This window comes from Sceloporus occidentalis, unplaced genomic scaffold (genome assembly GCF_023333645.1).
Source record: "Sceloporus occidentalis isolate IW3139 unplaced genomic scaffold, rSceOcc1.0.p SCAF_4, whole genome shotgun sequence".
In the NCBI taxonomy this organism is placed as follows: domain Eukaryota; kingdom Metazoa; phylum Chordata; class Lepidosauria; order Squamata; family Phrynosomatidae; genus Sceloporus; species Sceloporus occidentalis.
Window position 1 is genome coordinate 102,991,767 of NW_028316984.1, and position 21,811 is coordinate 103,013,577.

The following is a 21,811-nucleotide window of genomic DNA, read 5'->3' on the forward strand; positions in this document are numbered from 1 at the left end:
GGCGAAACGTCAGGAATAAACTCTTCTAGAACACGGCCTCATAGCCTGAAAAACCCACAAAAAATTATGGATGCTGGCTGTGAAAGCCTTCAACTTCACACCAGAGGAGCTCTTTGGCTGAGAATTCTAAATGCCCCTCCCTAAACTGCAAATCCCAGGACTCTATTAGATGGAAGCATGGAAATTAAATTGGAATCACCATGCTATAATGATGTGATATGAAAAGGTCTCTAGATAAACATCAGAAGAAAAGTTTTATGTTAATAAGAATCAAAACAGGACAAATTCCAAATCAAAATAAAATGAATAAAAATGTTGCCATCAGTGAGTTTCAAAGTGGACAAGATAAGGAAGATATGCAATTGGATTAATTTCCAATATAACATGTTTACATGTGCAGTGGGACCTTTGGATTTATGGGTTTTTTTTTGTTCCAGCCCCCTCACCCCCCTGGATAGGAAAAATATGAATGATCATGGCCCCTATTATCAAATGGCAGGAGCGTTAACATGGATATGCCAAAATGTGCATGGTCACATTGCTATCATTTAATAACATGGAGCGTGACAATCTATAGTCAATCAAAACCCACAGCTCCAGAGTGCCTACTGCATATTATTTGCTTACATGTTAGATCTGGACTGGAACCGTGGAGGTGCAGTGAAGTGGGTCAGACCTTCCCCTTCTACAATGTGCCTAATAAAAATACCCAACTCCAGAAATATTATGGGATAGATGTGCATACTTACATTTTAGTTAACAGAAAACTTTATTATTAATAAATTAGATAACAAAACCAGTAAAATGTTCAATTAAAAAGTGTGTGTAGCAACATCTCTTTACTAATACAGCACACAGGACTCAGAAATAACTTGATGGTGAGAGAGCATGAGATTTCTGTTCAGACTGGCCTGAGGAACACTTAACAATATAGCACTGCTTTGCTGGACAGACCAACTCTGTTGGTCCAGAATTTTGTTTTCATTCGATCTAATACAATGCCTGTGGAAGCTCAGAAACAGTATGAACAAAAGTGATGGCATCCTTCGTTTTCTGTCCTCAGGTTTTGATAGATGGAGATATCATGCCTCTGAGTATGGACATTCCATGTAACTATTTTCAGCAGGAATCATTAAGTATTCTGTATGGATAAGTACAATAATATCCACAATCCGCAAAACAGTGTTATCTTTACTGAGTCAACCAAAATGTCCACTGGCAACAATCAAACAGGAGACAAACGGACCAAAACCCCACAACGGTGCTAGTCATAGGCCTGCATTCTATCAAGATGTTGTGGTTGTTGTTCACAGTTCAGAAGATATGAAGGGGTGTCATACTTTTTCTTTCTTTCTCCTTTATGAGTTTTAATACCTTTGCCAGATGAAGAAGCCAGTGCAGCGTCAAAAGCTTGCAACATGTATATTGTGCATTTTAGTTGGCCCAATAAAAGTATCACTGTTTTGTGGATTTTGGATGTTACTATGCTTTGCTATATGGCCAACACAGCTACCCAGATACGTTTTATATATGGATAAGGTACTCATTGCCTAAGCACCTCCTTCATCTATTGTAGAATGTTAAAAAGGGCAATGCATGGTAGATCTAGGGGCGTAGTGGTAAATGTGTCATTTCCTTGCACAATTAGCAGTAAAAATAATGTTTTTAAAAAGGCTTTACTGTCATGATACAGTTTCTTAACAGGCAAGGAATTCAAAGAAGTATTTGTCTGTTTGGTTTGCTGTGATTTGAATTAAATGATAGTGTTTAAGAGTGTCTTTCTGGTAAGCTGTAGATAAAAAAATAATGTTTAATATATTGTGCTTTTATTTTTACTGCTAACCTCCTATCCTTCCTCTTAATTTCAAAGCAGTCCAGTGTTTCTTTGAAGTATTGCCCTGCCAAGTTTTCAGCCAGGATGGCGATGATATGTGTTTTGAAGCAACGCTTCAGAATTCTAATGCGCAGATGTCACTTCACTGTATACACTAGGCTTTTGAGTGCAGTAACTACTCCAGGAAAAAGAGCCAAGGATTTTACATCCGATGAGACAAACTGGTTTGTTTGTCCTCCTGTATATGTTAAGACTGAGCTGAAACATCTCACACAGTTTCATTTCTGTTATCATTGGGAAAATCACCTAAAGTAAAGTAGACTGATTTTATTTTTCTTCATAAAAATATTATTTCAAGATGCAACATTAAATTTGAATAGACATTTAGTTTGCATATGTGCATGTACATGTTTATGCATACAGAGCATAGGAAAGAGAAGTTGGCCTATAGTGCTGTGGTTCCACTTTTCTTGCCATGACAATATCCTGTGGAATCCTGAGATTTGTAGTTTGAAGAATAAGAATTTAAAATTTTTAGTCAAAGAGCTTTTGTGCTTCAACAAATTACAAACGCCAGGGTTTCTTAGGATACAGCCATGGTAGTTCTAGTGGAATCATACTGGAATAATTATGTTGTGTGAAAAGACCTGGAGACATACAAAAATGAAGGGGTAGCCATGTTTCTTGAATATTTCTTGAGAATGTTTTCACTCTGGGTTTTTTGAATTGAGCAAGGGGGATGGATTTATTAGTCTACAAGGCCTCCTGCAATTCTAATACTCTTGAATCCATCTGCATCACATCTTTCATTGTATGCATAGTCGGAGGCGTATCTATTATCACACTGTGTATTGATTATTTGTGATTTAATGAGTGTGCTAAAGAAACCCTATTAATTGCTGCTATGAGTCCAACTGGTGGCCTATTATATGTGTTGTTCTGCGTCTGGCAAATCTTCAGCAATTGTTGTAAGGGAACTATCAGGAAAATCTCTATGGTGAAGTATAAGTTAGTTTCCATGACTACTTTTGCTTCTTTCATTATTTGTAGAATGATTATGGCTACAGTGTACCTTCTTGTTCCCTAAGAAAGCATTCCTATTTAATTTTTGAAGATTTACAGTATATAGCAATGTAAGGCAAGACAATTGTCACAGTTTTATGCCAAGTTAATTCTTAGTTGCAAATTCTTAGAGAGAAATTAGATGATAAGTTAAATAACTAGTATGTAGATGAGGTCTCTTTTACTTACTAGCAAGCATGAGGAGCTCTGATGTGGATTAGGACCACTGGAGTCACAAGCTTTATTATCTTTATTTATTTACCAAATGTAGGGGTATTTAAATGTCTCCTATTTATCTGTGTGGATTTATTTAGCTGCATGCTGTGTATTTAATGTATCATGTACCTCAGCTCTTAAAGGCATTTCTGAGTTTTGCAAAGGTAAATCAAGCATCAGCATAATTCACAATGCTTTTTCAATGCACTTTTGAATGTGTGTTAAGAATTAATTAAATTTCCTAATTAAAAAAAATGGATGAAGCAAATCAAAGTTATCAGCTGAAGAGGGAATTAGGTAATGTTTGCCCAAGGTACTTCGTATTTAATTTTTTCTGTTTGTGATCTATCATATTAAGATGTTGACATTTTGTAATAACCAATTGCATGTTAGTAATAGCTTCCCATTTCTGTCTTGATGAGTGAGTTTTCAGCCTGATAGAGCAGGAAGCATGTAAACCTTTATTCAAAAGAATCAAAATACTGTATCTCATATAGTACAAAGCAATTTTTGAAAAAGGTGACTGATTCAGAATTATCCATGTCTTAACATGGAGATGAAATGTATTTATATTTTTTTAAAATAACCTGCCATCATAATAAAATGTAACTGGCCTTCCCCTCAAAGAGAGTGAAGCGAACTTTTATCTCTACAGCTTGGTTCTGAGCTCAGTTGGTGAATCATCTGAATGAAACCAAGCCTCTGTTCCATACATGGATGTTTTAAGTAGCTGGGTAGACAGGGCTGTGTTCCATGTTTAGTGGTGTTGTGGATAAGACATTTCTTTGCCATTCATTCCCTACTTCCAGACAAAGCATCTTATTCATTCATTCCCTATTTCCAACCAAAACAAGTGTTCTTGCATCCAGGCAGTTGAAACCAAGACCAGTGCCCCACATTTTCTTGTGGGGAAAGAGGTGTGTGTGTTTTAGCATAACATTTACATTTCTATACTGCTTAATAGTGAACTCAGCACTCTCTAAGTGGTTTACAATCTGTAAGCCAGCTGCCCTCAACAAGCTGGGTACTCATTTTATTGACCCATGAAAGGATGGAAGGCTGAGTCAACCTTAGAGCCCTGGGATCGAACGCACAACTTTGTGGCTGCAGTACCTGCATTAAACCACTGCGCCACCTGGGCTGTTATTAGTGGTGGTTTATGGGCTGTGAGAGGGGAAGCTGCACCATCTGTGGTCCATGAGCTGCCCTGGTGTGGTTGTCTCTTTGCTGCAGCGTGTTGACTGTGGAATTTCCCTGCCAAAGAAAGTTAGGCAGGTTCCATCTTTTCTGAGCTACTGGTGAGTGTTACTCAGCATGGCCTTTGCTTCTTGAAACTGCTCTAGCTCTTAGCAGATTGGCTGAAAATTATTTACAACTTATTTTAAAGGAGTATCTTTATTTTCTTTTAGATTTTAAAATCTCTGATTTTTTTAAAAAAAATGTTTTTATCCATTGTGCATTGCTTGGGGGCTCTGGTGGGCAGAAAAGCAATATCTAGATGCCTTCAACAAATAAATGTGTGGATGTGTTTGAATAAAATTCTCAAACTTTGGTAAAACTTCTCTTCCTGAACCTGTGGGCCCTCAAAGTTCTGGCAGTCAGGAGGTTCAACCCTACGTTTCTCTTTTCCCCACATGGAGAAAATGTCTGTGTAGCAATTTCTTTCCCTCACCTGGAGCTAACTGCTCTGCAGAATGTTTTCTTGTGTCATTGACATCAATACAATTTCCTGATTGTTTTTGCTAAAAGATCAAGTGATCAAGACTTCTGGAAGCAATTCAGAATGACAGGAGGGCATTTCTCCCTCTCCGCACCCTGTCCATGATTTTGCCATTCCAATTATTGTTTAAATTGAATGCCAGATGTGACTTCATAGGTAAATAAAGGTTGAAGCATGTTATTTCTTTTTGATAATGGCACTGGTTTTGTTTTTGTTTTGCTTTTTTGCCGCTTGGTAGGCATTGATGGTCCAGCTGCTTTCCAAGATGATGTAAAGGAAATTGGGAGCCGGGTTCAGATCCTTACTGTTGGAGAAGCTGGTCAAGATGAGGATGATGGTGAGATAATAGCTTCCAGTCAGCAACAAGGCAAGCAGGATCTTAGAGTAACGATGCAGAAGAAAGGTAAGGTTTCAATGTACCCTGCTGATGTTCATGCCAATTTGTTCTTCTCTATATGATTCACCTAAACTCTGTTGTGAACGAAAGGCCAAATCATAGAAAGACAAAGAAAAAGATCTTCATAGCCATGATCTAGGCCAAAATATGACTTGACTTGATTTTTTTTTTAAACTTTGGGGCTTCTTAACTGAGAGTTTTCATAAGAAAAGGCATAACCCTGTTAAAAACTACACATTTGGAACCCATAGTGACACTTTGTGGAAAAGAGCTACAGAAGAACACATCAGTAGATTATACTAGGTCTTGTGTAGGAGTACAGCTTAGCTGTGCATCCCTCCAACTCATAATGCCAGGGGATTATATACTGTCTTTGGCGGGATACAAACCGCCGCTTTGCGGCGCTTCCCCGCCGCCGCCTTTTGCTCCGCGCGGGAGCTGCAGCAGTCAAACTGCGCGGCTCCCGCACGGAGCAAAAAAGAAGCTCCATTTCGGAGCTTCTTCTTGCGGCGCCTCTATGACGTCGCGAGGCGCCTGGCGCGGACTCGCGACGTCATAGGCGCCGCGACATGTCTGGACGCTATGCGTCCAGTACGTAAAGATGGCGGCGCCCATGTGGAAGGGGCGCCGCCATCTTGTACGTATTGTATACGTACTAGGGTTAGGGGGGTGCGGAAGCACCGCCCCTTCCTAACCCTAGTACGTATACAATACGTACTATATGGCGGTATGTATCCCGCCATAGAAAGGTAAAATGCATCAGTTGTAGGGCTCAACTGACACTATAGGCCTTGAAAACATTTCTATCGGTAAGCAATTTTTCTAGGTTAATATGTAGGTGAGACTTTCAGTAACCAATGAGTTAGCCATATGGATACCTGGGAAGTGTGCAGTTCTTCTAAAACCACATCTCCTTATCTCCAATTTTGTGTTATGGTTATAAGCAATGGCGAGGTGTTCCCAGAAAAAGTTTGTGCTACTAGTACTACTACTACTACTACTAGTAGTTTTTAAAATTTATTTCTTAGTTAACTCTCCCCATGGATTGAGGCCTTTAACAACAACGATTAACAAATGCATGACATCAGTTAAAAACACATTAGTTAAAAACACACATCATTTCTTTTTTAAATAACCAGTAAAATATGGATATATTAAACAATCAATCCATACTTTAAAATTCACAATTTAAAAATGATCTGGATAGGCCTGCTGGAAGAGACTGGGCTTTAATGCTGTTTAAATTCAGATGGTGTATTTAGCTGTTGAACCTCTTCTATCAGGTTGTTCCATAGTCTGGGAGTGGCTGAGAAAAATGTCCCTTGGGTGACAGTTGCCAACCTAGTCCTGACTGGCTGGCATAAATATCTCCTAGAGAATCTGAGTGTACAGGTGGACTAAATGGAAGGAGGTGTTTCTGTAGGTAACCTGGACCCAAACCATGTAGGGCTTTAAAAGATAACTGACACTTTGTATCTTGCCTGGAAACTAATTGGCAGCTACTGGAGTGATTGTAATGTTGGTGTGATATGATCACTCCTGGATATCCCAGTAACCAGTCTGGCAATATTTCTTGGAATTGTTTGGCTTTGGCAGGTAATTCTGTTTAAGTTGTTCAGCGGTGGCAGGGATGTGTTGTGAACTTGTTTGCTCCTCAGGAAGCATCCAGGAGGTCTTATCTGGGTCCTGTAGGTAAGTGAAATGAGTAGGAAACACCAGTTAAATAAAGAAAAGCCAACTGTTTTATTTGGTACCCTTTATAAAGATATGCCACACCAGCCCGTAGGAAATGTTCTGCCATTTCAATTTCAATTTTCTTTTCTAGCAAATCTAGTCTAAAGAACTGTGCAATCATTCCCTTCATTTTAACTGCTTTTCCATTTTCAGATGCTATCATAACCATTAATGTCATTGAAAAGAATCAGCCTTTAATGGACCTTAAGTGGTCTCAATGGCATTGTACTGGTAGGCAGAAGCTGTATTTTAGTAATTCTGAGATGTCATGTGATCATGTATTTTGTGCAGAAGTGAAAAGAGTTACATCCTAAGAAGTTTAGGCTACCATCCTGTACACATTTTCCTGGGAAATAATCCCACTGAATTCTATGGGACTTATATTTGAGTGTGACATCTGCAGTAGTGTTCTATAAACACAAGGTTTTATGTTCTTCTATGTGTATTTGTGGACTAAAAATGAGTGCTGCCTATATTGCTTCCCCCCCTCCATGTACCATTCAAGTGTGAAATGCAAGAGGTAACAGAAATGTATTTTAAACTATTTTAAATTAGTATTTTAAAATAGGATTGCTTGTTTAATATTTTTAAAGCGTTAAACGTGTATAATAAGATGCCTTGGGACCTGTGCCAGGAGACAGGTGGAATATAAGTTTATTGAATTAATGACTAACTATTGTAGATTACATTTCCCATACCTACTTAACTATTTTGCCTGTTGGCATAATATTAAAGCAGTTCCCAGTTTCTATCTCTGCCAAACAAAGAATGATGGATACAAGATATAATATAAGATACAATATTGCAAATGAGATGCTTATTAGATGTAAATAATTTGAATATGCAACAGTCTTGTTTTTTGTAAGTGTGATGGATTTCCTTTAGGTATTTCGAGTAGCATGAATTTTGATGAAGAGGAGGATGAGGATGATGAAGACAGTTCAAGTTCCTCACAGTTGAATAGTAATACCCGACCAGGTTCTGCAACAAGCAAAAAATCAAACAAGGTGAGAAGTCAGATGTGATGCAACCAGAAAACATGTCTCAGAGATAATCTGGCTCATTTGTTTGAAACAATAGAAATTTTTATGCTTAGGCCATCCCAGTAGGTTCTTTGTTTTTTAAAGGAATTTTTTTTCCTGGAAAATGCAAAGGTCCTGTTTTTTTCCTTCTGCTGTTTCTCAGTTGCCCAATCAGCTTCACAGTTTGGAAGCAGTCCCTGACAGTATGAACCAGTGCGGTGCAGTGGTTTGACCACTGGACTATAACTGGAGACCAGGATTCAGCATGGAAACCAATGGGGTGACTTTGGGCATGTCACACTCTAAGAAGAAGGTAATAGCAAAACGCCACTGAACAAATCTTGCCAAGGAAAACCCATAAGTTGGAAAGGGCTTGAAGGCACACAAGAACATAATTGTAAGGCATCATTTCTTGCCTTACTCTTTTCACATGATTAAAAAAGTATATCCTGAAACTCAACTATGCCGTGAGAAATTTAGGAGAGCAATTTATGAGGCCATCAAATAGGAATGGAGGGAGGTGGTTTAAACAATATGAGGGTGTCTTCACTTTTGGTTTCCTAGATTCCTGATTCCTACAGTATCAAACACTGAGGAGAATCAGGGGTGTAGCAGGCCAGGAATAGGGGCATTGTCCTCCTAAATAAGAATTCTGACCCTCAAATTTTCTGTCATTCCCTAAATTTCTAACATTGCAGAGAAGGAGGCTTTAAAACTCATTCATATTTACAAGCCTTATATTTGCTGAGTTCATACCCACTTGGGAACTTTCTCTGGCCTTTTTCTTTGGATGTCTACACTATATATCTAAACACTCAACTAGTAGAATTCTTATTTTGGGAACAATATCCTTATTTTGTGCCCCCTGTAGCCACACCCCTGATGAGACTTAAAAATATTTAACAGATAACTGTTCCTGACATTCTAGTTTTTATTTCCCAGATAGATTGCTCCTGATCAAAAGCTGTTGCACCAACACACAACAACCCACCTTGTTGTCTGTTGCTGACTGACATCACTTACCTACAGTTTTATTGCAGCCTTCCTCCTCCATTTCCCGTGCATATGTCATCTGCCAACCTATGGGGAACCCATAAATTTCATAGGGTTTGCTTAGGAAAGGAATACTCAGAGGTGGTCTTGTCAGTTCCTTCCTCTGAAATATAGCCTTTAGCACCCGATATTTGTTGGTGGTCTCCCATCCCTGTACTAGCCATGGTATACTTTGCTTAGCTTTTCAAGATCAGATGGGATTTGGTGGCTTTAGGGGTATTCTCCATTAAGCTGTATCAAATGATTCGGCCATAGTTACTGTGTTAAGGTGGAATGGAGCCAATGAGAAATAGCAAATAAACTGTTCTGCCTGACTGGCTGCCCTCAACAACAACAACAACAATTTCTTTCCTGCCTCTCCCTATGAATCAAGGGAACAACAACAGATTAAAATACAACACATAACATCAGTTAAAATACACAAACCAGTTAAACACATAACATCAGTTTAAAAGAACATATAAATTCAGATGGTGTATTTAGCTGTTGAATTTCTTCTGGCAGGTTGTTCCAGAGTCTAGGGGGTATCTGAGGAAAGGGTCCTTTGGGTAACAGTTGCCAACCTAGTCCTGATTGGCTGGCATGAATGTCCTCTAGAGGACTTGAGCATAGAGATGGGTTATGTCGAAGGAAGAGAGCCCATTGGTAACCTGGGCCCAAACCATGTAGGGATTTAAAGACAATAACCATCACTTTGTACTTTGCCTGGAAATTAATTGGCAGCCAGTGGAGTAATTTTAGTCTTGGTGTAATATGATCACTCCTAGATGTGCCACTAAACAATCTGGCTGCCACGTTTTGAACTAATTGAAGTTTCTGAACTTGGCACAGAGGTAGCCCAATGTACAGCACGTTGCAGAAGGCCAGGTCATTTTTAGTTCCTCAAACTCTAGGAAGGGGCACAGCAGGCATAGCAGCCAAAGCTGATAGTAAACACACCTGGTTCAGCTGTCTTTTGGAGAGATGGGTCCAGAAATACTTCCAGGCTGCAAACACAGTCTTTCAGGTGAAGTGTAACCCCATCCAGGACTCATGCACATACCCTCAAATTCAGGTCAGGTTAGGACCCTTGACAGTAAGCATCTCAGTCTTGTTTGGATTCAACATCAGTTTGTTTTTCCTCATCCGACCCATTGCCTCTTCTCGGCAATCATTCAGAGGAGATACACTATCCTTAGCTGATGTTGCTTTTGCCGGCTTGGAGAAATATATTTGGGTGTCATCAGCATATTGATAGCACCCCACCTCAGGAGTAAGCAAGCACATGGCTGTTCTTTTACTATGCTGAAACCATACACAGCAGCCATATGGTGCATGATCTTTAATGGATATTTCCTTTTTCAAATTGTACTCCAGTACACGTGTCCCTCCTGTCCCACCCAAAGATGCACTGTTGACAGAGAGATGATCTGATCCAATAAAGCATGCCAGATCTACTTTGGTTTTCACTCAGGCTTCTGCTTACATTTACCATCAAAATGACCTGATCTGATTGTTTATGTTTCCAGTACATTTTCATTTTTCTCCCTCTTCTAGGAAACAGCCTCAGGGCCCAGCCCTTCAACTAATAACCTTGTGATAGATGTTGATGACCTGGAGGAGTTTGCTGTGAGGCCTGCTCCTCAGGGTGTTACTGTCAAATGCCGAATCACGAGAGACAAGAAGGGGATGGATCGCGGAATGTACCCTACATACTACCTCCACTTGGAAAGGGAGGATGGTAAAAAGGTCATAAGACACATTTTGCTGGTTGTATATGAAACAGCAGAGCAGAAATGGAGTTGCAGAAGTGGGGGAAAATCCTTAGGCTCATCTTTTGGATCCTCCATTCCCCAAACGCCTAACATATAAGAGTGTATGATAGTTAGTATAGTATGTTTAGCAGCCAGAAAGGCAAACATTTATATCAGCCTGCTTTCATCTAAACTCCTACACACTCAGGTTTCAGAAGAGAGAAAACTCAATGTAGTTTATTTATGGGGAGGATGTTTATAGGATTGCACAGTTAAAGAGCATTCTTCTCCATGTGTCATAAGGTCTACAGGATGAATAGTTGTAGGAAAGTGATCATCAAATGGCCTTGTATCATCATTTCTCATGCTGATCTTGCACAAGTTTATTCTACTGAAGCATTTATGCACCAGTGTGGTGTAACATTTTGAGCACTGGACAAGGACACTGGGAGATCAGGGTTCAAATTTCTGCTCGGCCATGGCAACCCACTGTGTGACCTTGGGCAAGTCACACAATCACACAGTCTCAGCCTCAGAGGAAGACAAAAGGCAATACCTCTTTGAACAAATCTTGCCAAGAAAACCCTGTGGGAGGTGTTCGCCTTAGGGTTGCCAGAAGTCAGAAATGACTTGAAGGCACACAACAACAACAACAATCTATTTTATTGTACTTCTCCTGTGCAAAAGTGTCCTAAAGCACACTTCTGTGGCAGCTGGTGGTGGCCACGGTCAGTGATGCTTTGAATCTGCACAGCCCTATTGACATGGCTCAAGGAGCCCTCCAAGGGGCTGAACCCTATTCCCAAAAGAGGCAGCAGTAAAGTGAAAAGTAAAAAAGAGGACACACTTGCCAACTGACTACTGTCAGCCCTCTTTCTGCATGGATTCTGCATCCATTCAACCACCCAGAGCTGGAAAATATTTACTGTATTTATTCTGGAGATATATACAGGTATATCTCCAAAAAGCAAATCTTAATTTTGCCATTTTATATAAGGGACACAATTTTATTATGCCATTGTATTTAATGGGACTAAAGCATGCACAGATTTTGGTATCCATACGGGATCCTGGAACCAAACCCAGGTGGATACCAAGGGCACACTGTAGTTCAAACCACCAACAGTTATGGTGACTCTTAACTTTCCCTCTACTGTAGAAGCTTTGATAATTACTACTAGAAATATTCCTAACCTTTATTTTATTTAAATAACAACAAGTTTGGCTTTCCTTTTCTCCTTCCTCACCTTTTCTGAGAGCTGCCTCACTCAATCCATGAAGCTTCCATGATCTATCACTCCTTCATGATCTCTCTCAGTAACTCACCTTCTCACTATGGGTTTGTCTCTCTTTCCCCTCCTTGCCTTGAGCCTCTTTCTCTCTGTGTCTCTCTTTCTCTGTGCACTCTGTCAAGCCAGACCATCCTTCTCCTAGTGCAGCTGCCAGTGGAGTCGGGGAGACAGTAATGAGGAGGCAGGAGTGATGAAGAAGTGAGCAGGAGGTGAAGTAGGAATGGACATTTTAAAAATCCCAGGACATTTCAAAAATCCACCCAAGCAGAAAAATTTAGCTCTGAGAAAGAGGACATGTTGGGAAAAGGACTGGAATGAGGAAGAGTCTCTTCAAAGTGCTGTCCTAACTAACAAATTAATGCTAAGATAATATGCTCCCACATCACCTATGCAATACTGTGACTAATGAACATCACGTCCAGGGATCCATTTGTGCAGAAAGAAACTGTACGGTTTTCTTTTGATTCTGCTGATGTAGTTGTTTTCATGGGTTTCAGAAAGTTGTACTTTAAGTTATTATTTCATGGCCTGGAGGGAGTGAAAGGACAGGCCCAACGCCATCGGGCCCGGCCTCGATTAAGAAAAAGAGCCATCTGCCTTGGTCCAGGCCTGAGGGAGAGAAGAATGCTGGACCTGATTCCTCCCCCCACCATTTCCTTCTCCTTTTGTGTCGTGTCTTTTAGATTGTAAACCTGAGGGCAGGGAACCGTCTATTATCCCCTCTGTTGTAAGCCGCCCGGATTCCCAGTGATTGGGCAGCATATAAATAAATCCTGTTATTATTATTATTATTATTATTATTAACAACTGAATCCAGGACCTTTTTGTATGCAGAGCATGTGCTGTACGCATGAGCTACAGCTCTTCTCCCATTATGAGTATTTTTACGATATACCAAAGATATGCAAGCATATAATTAAATTTTAGGCTGTTTTATAAATTGTTACAGTTGCAGAGCCCCTTGTTGGGCTAATTTAAGACTGTGTGGCAAGTTAAGGATAAATAAACAAACATTGTGTGGTGCTTTTCATTAATAGAAATATGTGTAAACGTTGTTAATATGTGCAGTGCATAGTTACAGCTTGGCTTGGATTCTCTTGCTTTTCTCTGTGTTTTAGCAAACCTCACAGGTTTCTTACACCATATATGAGTTTTCATTGTACATGCAGACATCATATATGAAAATTCATATGTGAAGATGAATGAAAGTTTAGGGACACAAAGTAGTGTTTATTCCCCTCCCCCCCCCCCCCCCCCAATGGCTTCAGGTACCTTTATTTCCATTCATTGAACTTTATCCTTAGCAGACATCATGCTTGGAGTCTTGCATTGATTAGCAGTTGTTTTCTTTACACTTCTGACCCAAACTGGCATCTATTTTTTCTTTACTTGAAGGAGACGGTTGAAACTCAAATTAAACATTTAACAGTGTTTCCTAGGTTTAATTATTTAAATCATAAATAATGAATTGATGTGAGTAGTTTCCTGTGCTGATTTTAACCCCCCTGCTTTTTTTTTTTGCTAACTGTCATTTGACCTTCTATATTTTTGCTGCTGCTGATAAGCCACAAGAAAATTAGATTCAGTTTTCTTTTTCTAATGGTTTTGAAAGATTTTCCCAAGAGTGTTTTTTGTTTTTTAAATGTTTAGGTATTTTTGTTAGCTGGAAGAAAGCGAAAGAAGAGCAAAACCTCAAATTACCTCATCTCCATTGACCCAACAGACTTGTCACGAGGCGGAGAGAGTTTCTTTGGAAAACTGAGGTAAATTGGAGAAAAAGTCTTCATGTTGATGCAGATGATTGAGTGATACCAATATACTTTTAGTAATAGTTAAAAATTTACCAGAACTGACGTAAGAATTGAGCAGTTGCTATTACTCCTCTTAATTCAGATTGATTACTGTTTTAATCCACTTTAATTATCCTTTTGTTTCTCTATGCCAGAATAATTAAAGCGGTACAAAATCACCAAAAGAGGAATCAAAAGGAGAATATCAGGGAGATATGAAAGCTAGTTTGATAGTAGATAGAACAGTGGACTTGGGTACAAACTCTCTCAGCCATGAAACTTGCTAGGGCCAGACTCACCAACCAGTTAGACTGCATTTAAAAAAGAAAAGCACAAGATAACAGAAAGTAATAATTCTGCTTTGTTTTATACTTCAACCAGATTTGGATATTGTGTCCCTTCTGGATCCCACATTTTAAAAAGGACATTGTCACACTAGAGCATGTTTAGAAGAGGAATATGGCCAGAACTGGTTATACTTAGTCCTGTGGAGAAAAGAATAAGAGAAGGCATGACCGTGGTCTTCAGATAGCTGAACAGCTGTCAGCTGAGGAAAGCATAGACTTGCTTACCATAGCTCAAGAGAACCAAGGGGTGGGAATTGCAGGGAAGCCAGCATTTTAAAAATATTTGCAGAAATTTCCCAGGGGGAAGAAATGTGCAATAGTGGACCATCCCCCACTGGAGATGTTTCAGCAAAGGCTGCATGGCTCTCCGTCAAGCAAACTGTTACTGCATCTCACATTATAGACCATGCATTGAGAAGGTTTTGGGTGATGATCTGCAAGATACTGCCCAACTCTCTGATGGGTAAAATGTGGCCCTCCAGATGTTGTTGAGACACACTCCCAGTATTCCTTTCCACTGCTTAAGGCTGTTGGGAGTTGTAGTCTATCCACATATTGTCAACCTTCTGTTCTATATCTCACTGGATGATTAAGTGTAAGAGTGAAAGAGGATGATCCCAATTTGCTCCTTGGAGAAGAGATAATACACAAATGGAGTAAGTGAACATGTGTTCATTCTGGATCAATTAAACCAGAATAACATGTTGCTCCTCATAATTGGGTTCTCGTGAGATTGCATCTCTAGTCTTTAATTGTATTTGAGATGTCATGAAAATTCTGTCAGAATTGTATAAGAAAGGCTAGCTCAGTCTGGCATTCCTTCTGTTATAGCCTTGCCTTCTAGAGGTGCATTTTGATCTGGGGTTATCAGATGGCTATACATTATATTGTTTTTAATTATCCCTGAGTGCTTGAGGCTTAGATAATGATAATGAATCAAGTCTCTCAGGCACTTTGTTTTTCTTCTCTTATAGATCAAACCTTATGGGGACAAAGTTTACAGTTTATGATAATGGAGTAAATCCAATGAAAACAACATTGAGTTTAGAAGCAAGTAATCTGCGGCAGGAGCTGGCTGCTATTTGCTATGTAAGTACCATTTGTAGGACAAGCAAAGAAACTTATTTCAATAAAATGAATGATAATCAGGCATATAAAGCTATATAAACCTTTCATCCAACTAATCATTGAGAAATAACTACTTCCCCATCTGCTACATTTGCTTTATTCCTAAATTTGGGTTGCACATGGTCCTTGTCTCATGTATTTGAAGTCTTGCCTTTGCCAGCAATGTGGGAAGGGAACCTGAGAGTGGAACTGCTTTTGCCTTCTCAAATGATGCTCTTAGGCTTCCTTTCTGACATAAACTAGCCACCAATACCACCAACATTGCAAAAATTATTAGCTTAATTTATATCCTTCCTTTATCCCAAAACATAACCCAAGGTGGCTTACAATGTAAATTAAGAATAAAACACAACTAAAACCAAGATATAAATAAAACATTTTAAAACCACCAAATAGACAATACTGTTCACATTAATTTAAAAATTGATTTAAAAGCATTTGAAAATATGTTTACAATATAAAGATCAGTTCAACATGACCCATTTTATAAAATTCTTCTGCACAATCAGTTAAAAGTGGAAGACTTGTTAAAATAAAAATGGTTTTGCCAGCTGGTAAGGAGAGCAGAGAGGGTGACATTGAGTCTCCCATGGGAGGGAAATCCATAGTCTGCAAGCAGTCACTGCAAATGCTCTCCCGTGTGTCTTCACCGAGCATAGCTGTGACAGTGGTGGGGATGACAGAATGCACAAAGATCTTAAAACTTGGGCAGGTTTACATAGGAAAATGTGGTCATTCAGATAGTCTGGATTCAAACTGTATAAATAACACAGTGCCCAGGAGGCATCTGCAGTTATGGGGACTCTTTATCTCAAGAAACTTTATCTTCTCCAACCTGTGTATCTAGAAGGGAGGAGCAGTGACATCCAGCCTAAAGGTTAACCCTCATGTTCATTTGATGGAGGAAATCCAGCCCTTAGTGGGTTATTTCCCATGCTCCAAAATCTGGAATGACAGAGGTAGCTGTTAGGAATTAGATGTGGTAATTAGGCATGTTTCTTCTATGTATATTACCCTGTCAAAATGTCTGCCTCTGAATTTATCATCCAAATTGACACTTCTTAGAATGATGGAATGTCTGTGTGAATCATAGCTTAATTTTTTTTAAAAAAACCTCCTGTAAAACAAATTGGAAAATGGGACAAATGGAATTAGGACACTGTTGATGGGTTTGTCAGATGGGCAGAGCTAGCCTGATCTTCAGCATGTCTTCACCTACCTGGTCTTCAATAGTTCTACACAAATCACTCTAAAAAAAGAAAGAGGCTTTAGTGTTTATACAGTTTTATTTCTGCTGTAATGTGTTGCATGTAGAGTTGTCTTTGAAGCCATTCCAGAAATTCTTATTTCAAAACACAGTGGCCAGATTGGTATTGCAGCCCTCCCAACATCAACATGTTATACCAGAGCTTAAAACGCTTCATTACCCACTAGTTTGCTTTTGTACCCAATTCATAATACTGGCTTAGGCCTAAACAGCCTGGGCTCTAGGTATTATGAACGTCCATCTTCTCCCACATGAATCTGCCTACTTCTTAAGATCTTGTTTGGAGACCGTCTTCTGGCTGGCCAGTCAATTGTGGTGGATGACTCCAGGACTCTGCTGCTGTTGTTTTTAGAGTGGTATCCAATGTGTGGCTTGCCCTCCCAAATTGAATTTCACAGGCACCTTTTCATTTAGCACTTAGCAAAGTTTGAACCATATTCTTAGGCTTTTACTGGGATCTTACAGCACTGATGCTTTGCTTTAAACTTTGAGTTAGCATTACAACTGCTTTTATTTTATTTCAGGTGCTTTTTTCTTTAGTGTAAACTTAAATATTTAGGTTTTTTGGGGGGGTTTCGGGCTATGTGGCCATGTTCTAGAAGATTTTCCTCTTGATGTTTCACCAGCTTCTGTGAGGAAAATCTTCTAGAACATGGCCACATAGCCAGAAAACCCCACAAAAAACCATGGATGCCAGTCATGAAAGCTTTCGACTTCACATTAAATATTTAGTTTTCTTGTTTCTTAGCTGCCTTAAACTTTAGTATTAAACGTGAATCTAAATTTTTGAATATATAAGTAAAATTATGAGAAGAGAACAAAGTGAAACATCTGAAAAATACTTTAAAGTATCTTCAATATTTATTTCATATATATCTTAATTTTATACCCATTTTTCCAATTTTATACTCATTTACCTGTGACTAAGCCTCACTGAAGTCAATTCTTTGTGACAAAATGTGCTGGATTTCATTAAGGGTACTTGAATTGGGTGCAAACGATTAGTGATGCAAATCCTGATTAGTTAGTGATCATGTCTATAGACTGATTCTTTCCATAGGCAAATTAATTTTTCAATGATAGTGAAGGTTGTGATGACTCATCCAGTTATAGCACAGATGTTCTCAAGGTTTCTTTACCCTCAAATGATTCTTTTCCATTCAAGTCCTGGGTTTTCCTGGAGCAAATGCAACTCGCTAGAATGAGCATCTGATATACCAAATGCAAATGCTCAGATCTGCACACTGCATGCTCTTTGCTCATGCTGATCATGTGCTCCTTTGGCTGCATTTGGGTCAAGCTCACTGCTGATTCCACTGTGCTTCTGAGTCATCCCGCTAGGTTTGAGTTGCATAAGCAAAGTCAAAGGTTGGCAGTTACTTCACAACTGATTGCCAGATGTACAAAAGAATGAGAGGATTGGCGAGAAACCTTAGTCAGCATTTAATTTGTAAATTGAGAAATGGCTGGCATGAAACGCCTCAGGCAGCTTGCTTCTGAATCATTTTCTCTATTTTGGAAACTATTACCCTTAATCCAAGACATATAGGACCCGGCCAAAGCTCTTCAGCAGTGCAAAGAAGTTTACTCCACACATGATCAAAGACACTTTTCTTTCTGCTAAGTCTTCCTTTGTACAAGGATCCTATAATGACTGTCTCCAGATCAGTAGCAGAAAGTGAAAGAAAACCATGAAAGAAAACCCACAAAGGTTTCTTTCCTTGATGGATTCAAATAGTGGTCGAATCTCCTTTGCCCAGAATTCCAAAATTTGAAAATTTCCAAAATTCGAAATTATCCACATGGATGGCTGAGACAGTGACATCTTTGCTTTCTGATTATTCAGTGTCCACAAACTTTGCTTCATGCACAAAATTATTAGAAATATTCTGCATAAAATTACTATCAGGCTATGCGTATAAGGTATATACAAAACATAAATGAATTACAAGTTTAGGCTTGGTGCCATCTCTAAGATATCTCATTATGTGTATGCAAATATTGCAAAATCCGGGGGAAAAATCCAAAATCCGAGACAGTCCTGGTCCAAAGCATTTTAGGTAAGAGAGATTCAACCTGTATTTCCTTCCCCTCAAGACATGCAAGCCAGTGAGACTATTTTTTTAAAAAAATGTGTTGTTTTTTTAAAAAAAAACATGATTTATTTCAGAAAATATTTGCTTTTAAAGTTTTTTTCTTAAAAAAACACCACATTTTACAGTTCAGTATTTAAAGGGTGGGCTTTTGCAAATATCCTTATAGAGGGTATAAGTGTGGAAAATATTTTTTCGCAGTTGGTCCTTTGCAGCAAAATTCAGGAACCAGTTGCTATCTTGTAAGAAAGGCTGGAAGGCCACATGATTTCCTCTAATAAAACGTTTTTGTCAGAAAATGTATATGCTGGCAATTTTGCAGACAGTATCAGCTCCCTAAAAATTTACCTAGCATGCATAAGCCTAAATCTGGTTGTAAGTCTCAATTAGAGTAAGACCTATTAAATCAAAGGGACTTACACAAATCTTAACCCACCAAGTTCCCATTGATTTAGTGGGTATTCTCTGATTGGGATTAAAAACTAGATTTAGAACATATTTATAAAATCCTATGTTTACACTCTCATGGTATTTTCAGAGACTGATTACTTAATTAAGAGCATGTTTGGGTTCCTTACAGTTTGCTGTCCCATAGGAATGGTGCTGAGCAATTTAATACATCTTCAGCTTCACCTAATGGTCACAGTCAGAACTGCAAGTGAAGAAGAGAGATTCCAGCATGTTAGTCTGCTAGCTGCTAGGAGGAGAAACCATCTTGTGTCATTCTTTTGACCATTTCCATGTAATTTAGTTTAGATAAAACTGTGCTAGGGAGCTCATTTTGTAATTAACAAGCTGGGCTACAGCATGGCAGGCATTTATGTGCCTAAGAACCTTTTAGTTAATTTCTGTTGTATAACCAGAGAACATTTGTTTGGAAAGATTGCCACCCAAAGGGAAAAATGTGTGGTACTCAAATAGCCTCTCTTATTTGTTTATAAACAGGAGACAAATGTTTTGGGCTTCAAAGGTCCTCGCAAAATGAGCGTCATCATTCCAGGCATGAATATGGACCATGAGAGAGTTTCCATCAGACCACGCAATGTAAGGCATTCTCTTCACTTAAAGTCAACAAACCAAGTCTACTCCAGTGATAACAACAGATGTTTAAGGGGAATTTTGGTGATCCAAGGATTAACTTGGAAATTAATGTAAATTCAAGCAAAGTGAATGTGACAAACATTTGGATATTTCAAATCATTTCCTCACAATGGCCAGTTTGCAAAACTTTGTATTGGATATTGAACTTGGCATGACCTTTCTTTTTGTTGTGTGCCTTCAAGTCATTTCTGACTTATGGCAACCCTAAGACAAGATTTACTCAGAGGTTTGCCATTGCCTTCTTCTGAGGCTGAGAGTCTATGAGTTGCCCAAGGCCATGCACTGAATTTTCATGGCTGAGCAGAGATTCAGATGCTGGCCTCCTGAAGTCCTAGTCCAACATACTATTACACCATGCAAACCCATCCACCCCAAAATACAGTTTGCTAAAAAAAAACACCCCACCATCATATAGCAGAGAAAACAGCCAGCAATAGTATTAGAGAGCCAGCCTGGTATAGTGGTTTGAGCATTGGACTAGGTCTCCGAAGACCAGGGTTTGAACCCCCGCTCAGTCATGAAATCCCCCTTGGGCAAGTCACATTCTCTTAGCCACAGACGAAAGCAAAGGCAATCCCCTCTGAACAAATTTCTTGACAAGAAAAACCCAAGATAGTTTAACATTAGTGTTGCCATAAACTGGAAACAACTTGAAGGTACAAAACAACAATTGTATTTGAAATGCCTAGATACATTTTCAAGTGTTAATTCTTTGCCCAAAAGATAATAGGGTTGGTGCCAGTCCCTTCTAGGCAAAAACAGAGATGTTTATTAAAAGCTTTAGTTGATAATGGTGAATTTGAGATATTGCATTTTAAGAGGGCTTTTTATATCCTAAAGGCATGAGGTGGGGAAAATTCTCATGTTAAATAAACAATGTGTAGAAAATAGCCTTATGCTGTTGTCTTTTTGTGTTGTACAGGAACATGAAACACTTCTCTCAAGGTGGCAGAATAAAAACACTGAGAGTGTCATTGAGCTGCACAACAAAACACCTGTCTGGAATGATGACACTCAGTCTTATGTTTTAAATTTTCATGGTCGTGTCACACAAGCCTCAGTGAAAAACTTCCAGATCATTCATGATAATGATCGTAAGTATGACTTCTCTATCTAAATTGGGAGAAAATATTGCTCATTAGACTACAAAAAAGCTGCCGAAAAGCAACATGTAGAAAAACAATTCACATTTAGTACAAACATATGTACCAATGTTAAGTGGACATAATAAGTAAGTCCCCAAGTCCTCTTGTCAAATTACCACATGCTGTTAACATATGGAGGAAAAATGAATGTCAACACTTCTTGGAGACTGGCCTTTGCCCCTCTCTCTGCCACATACTTTCCTTGTACAATTGGCTCTCCTGTCCACAGATTCTTAATCCACAGATTCAACCATCCACAGATTGAAAATATTAAAAAATATATAAATTCCAAAAAGAAAACTTTGATTTTGCCATTTTATATAAGGGACACCATTTTACTACACCATTGTATTTAATACGTTTTGAGCATCCATGGATTTTGATATCCATAGGGGGTCCTAGAACCAAATCCCAGGACACCAAGGGCCCACTGTATTTTGATGCATTTGTAGAATCTTTGGCAAAGACTTAGGCTATGGAAGCCTTTCCCAACTTTGAGTTTCTAGAGGCTGCATTACATCTACTATCATCCCAGTCACTTGACCTAACTGGGGATGCTGGGGGTTGAAGTACAGCCACACCTGAGGACCTCCAGTTGGTAAGGTGCAAAGAGTCAAGATAGACATAAAGTAGAAGTTGATAAGGTAAGACATTAATAACTGGTTCTTACAAACAGCGAGTATTGTGATTTAATAATGACGCTATCACCCAATGGTATCTGAGACTGCCAGAAATTTACTGAGAAGTACATCATTTCTGGTAGGATACACACTCGTTTCTTTTCTTCAGTTGTTGATTTGTCTAGCCAAACAAATTCTGCAGGCTGGAACAGGAATAGTGGACAAGTCATCCTGTGAAGCCTTTCCCGAATTCAGGA

The 21,811-nt window shown here is 39.0% G+C and overlaps 1 protein-coding gene across 5 annotated transcripts in view; it reads left to right on the plus strand.

Moving 5' to 3' along the window:
- Positions 1-21,811, plus strand: part of TUB (TUB bipartite transcription factor) — a 209,044-nt gene that overhangs the window by 176,332 nt on the left and 10,901 nt on the right. For all 5 annotated transcript variants that reach the window (XM_089521111.1, XM_089521113.1, XM_089521114.1 and 2 more), the window contains 7 exons: positions 5,071-5,235; positions 7,849-7,970; positions 10,575-10,766; positions 13,714-13,826; positions 15,175-15,289; positions 19,634-19,732; positions 20,712-20,883. In XM_089521111.1, coding sequence (XP_089377237.1) covers positions 5,071-5,235; positions 7,849-7,970; positions 10,575-10,766; positions 13,714-13,826; positions 15,175-15,289; positions 19,634-19,732; positions 20,712-20,883 — 978 coding nt within the window. The remainder of the gene's footprint in view (positions 1-5,070; positions 5,236-7,848; positions 7,971-10,574; positions 10,767-13,713; positions 13,827-15,174; positions 15,290-19,633; positions 19,733-20,711; positions 20,884-21,811) is intronic.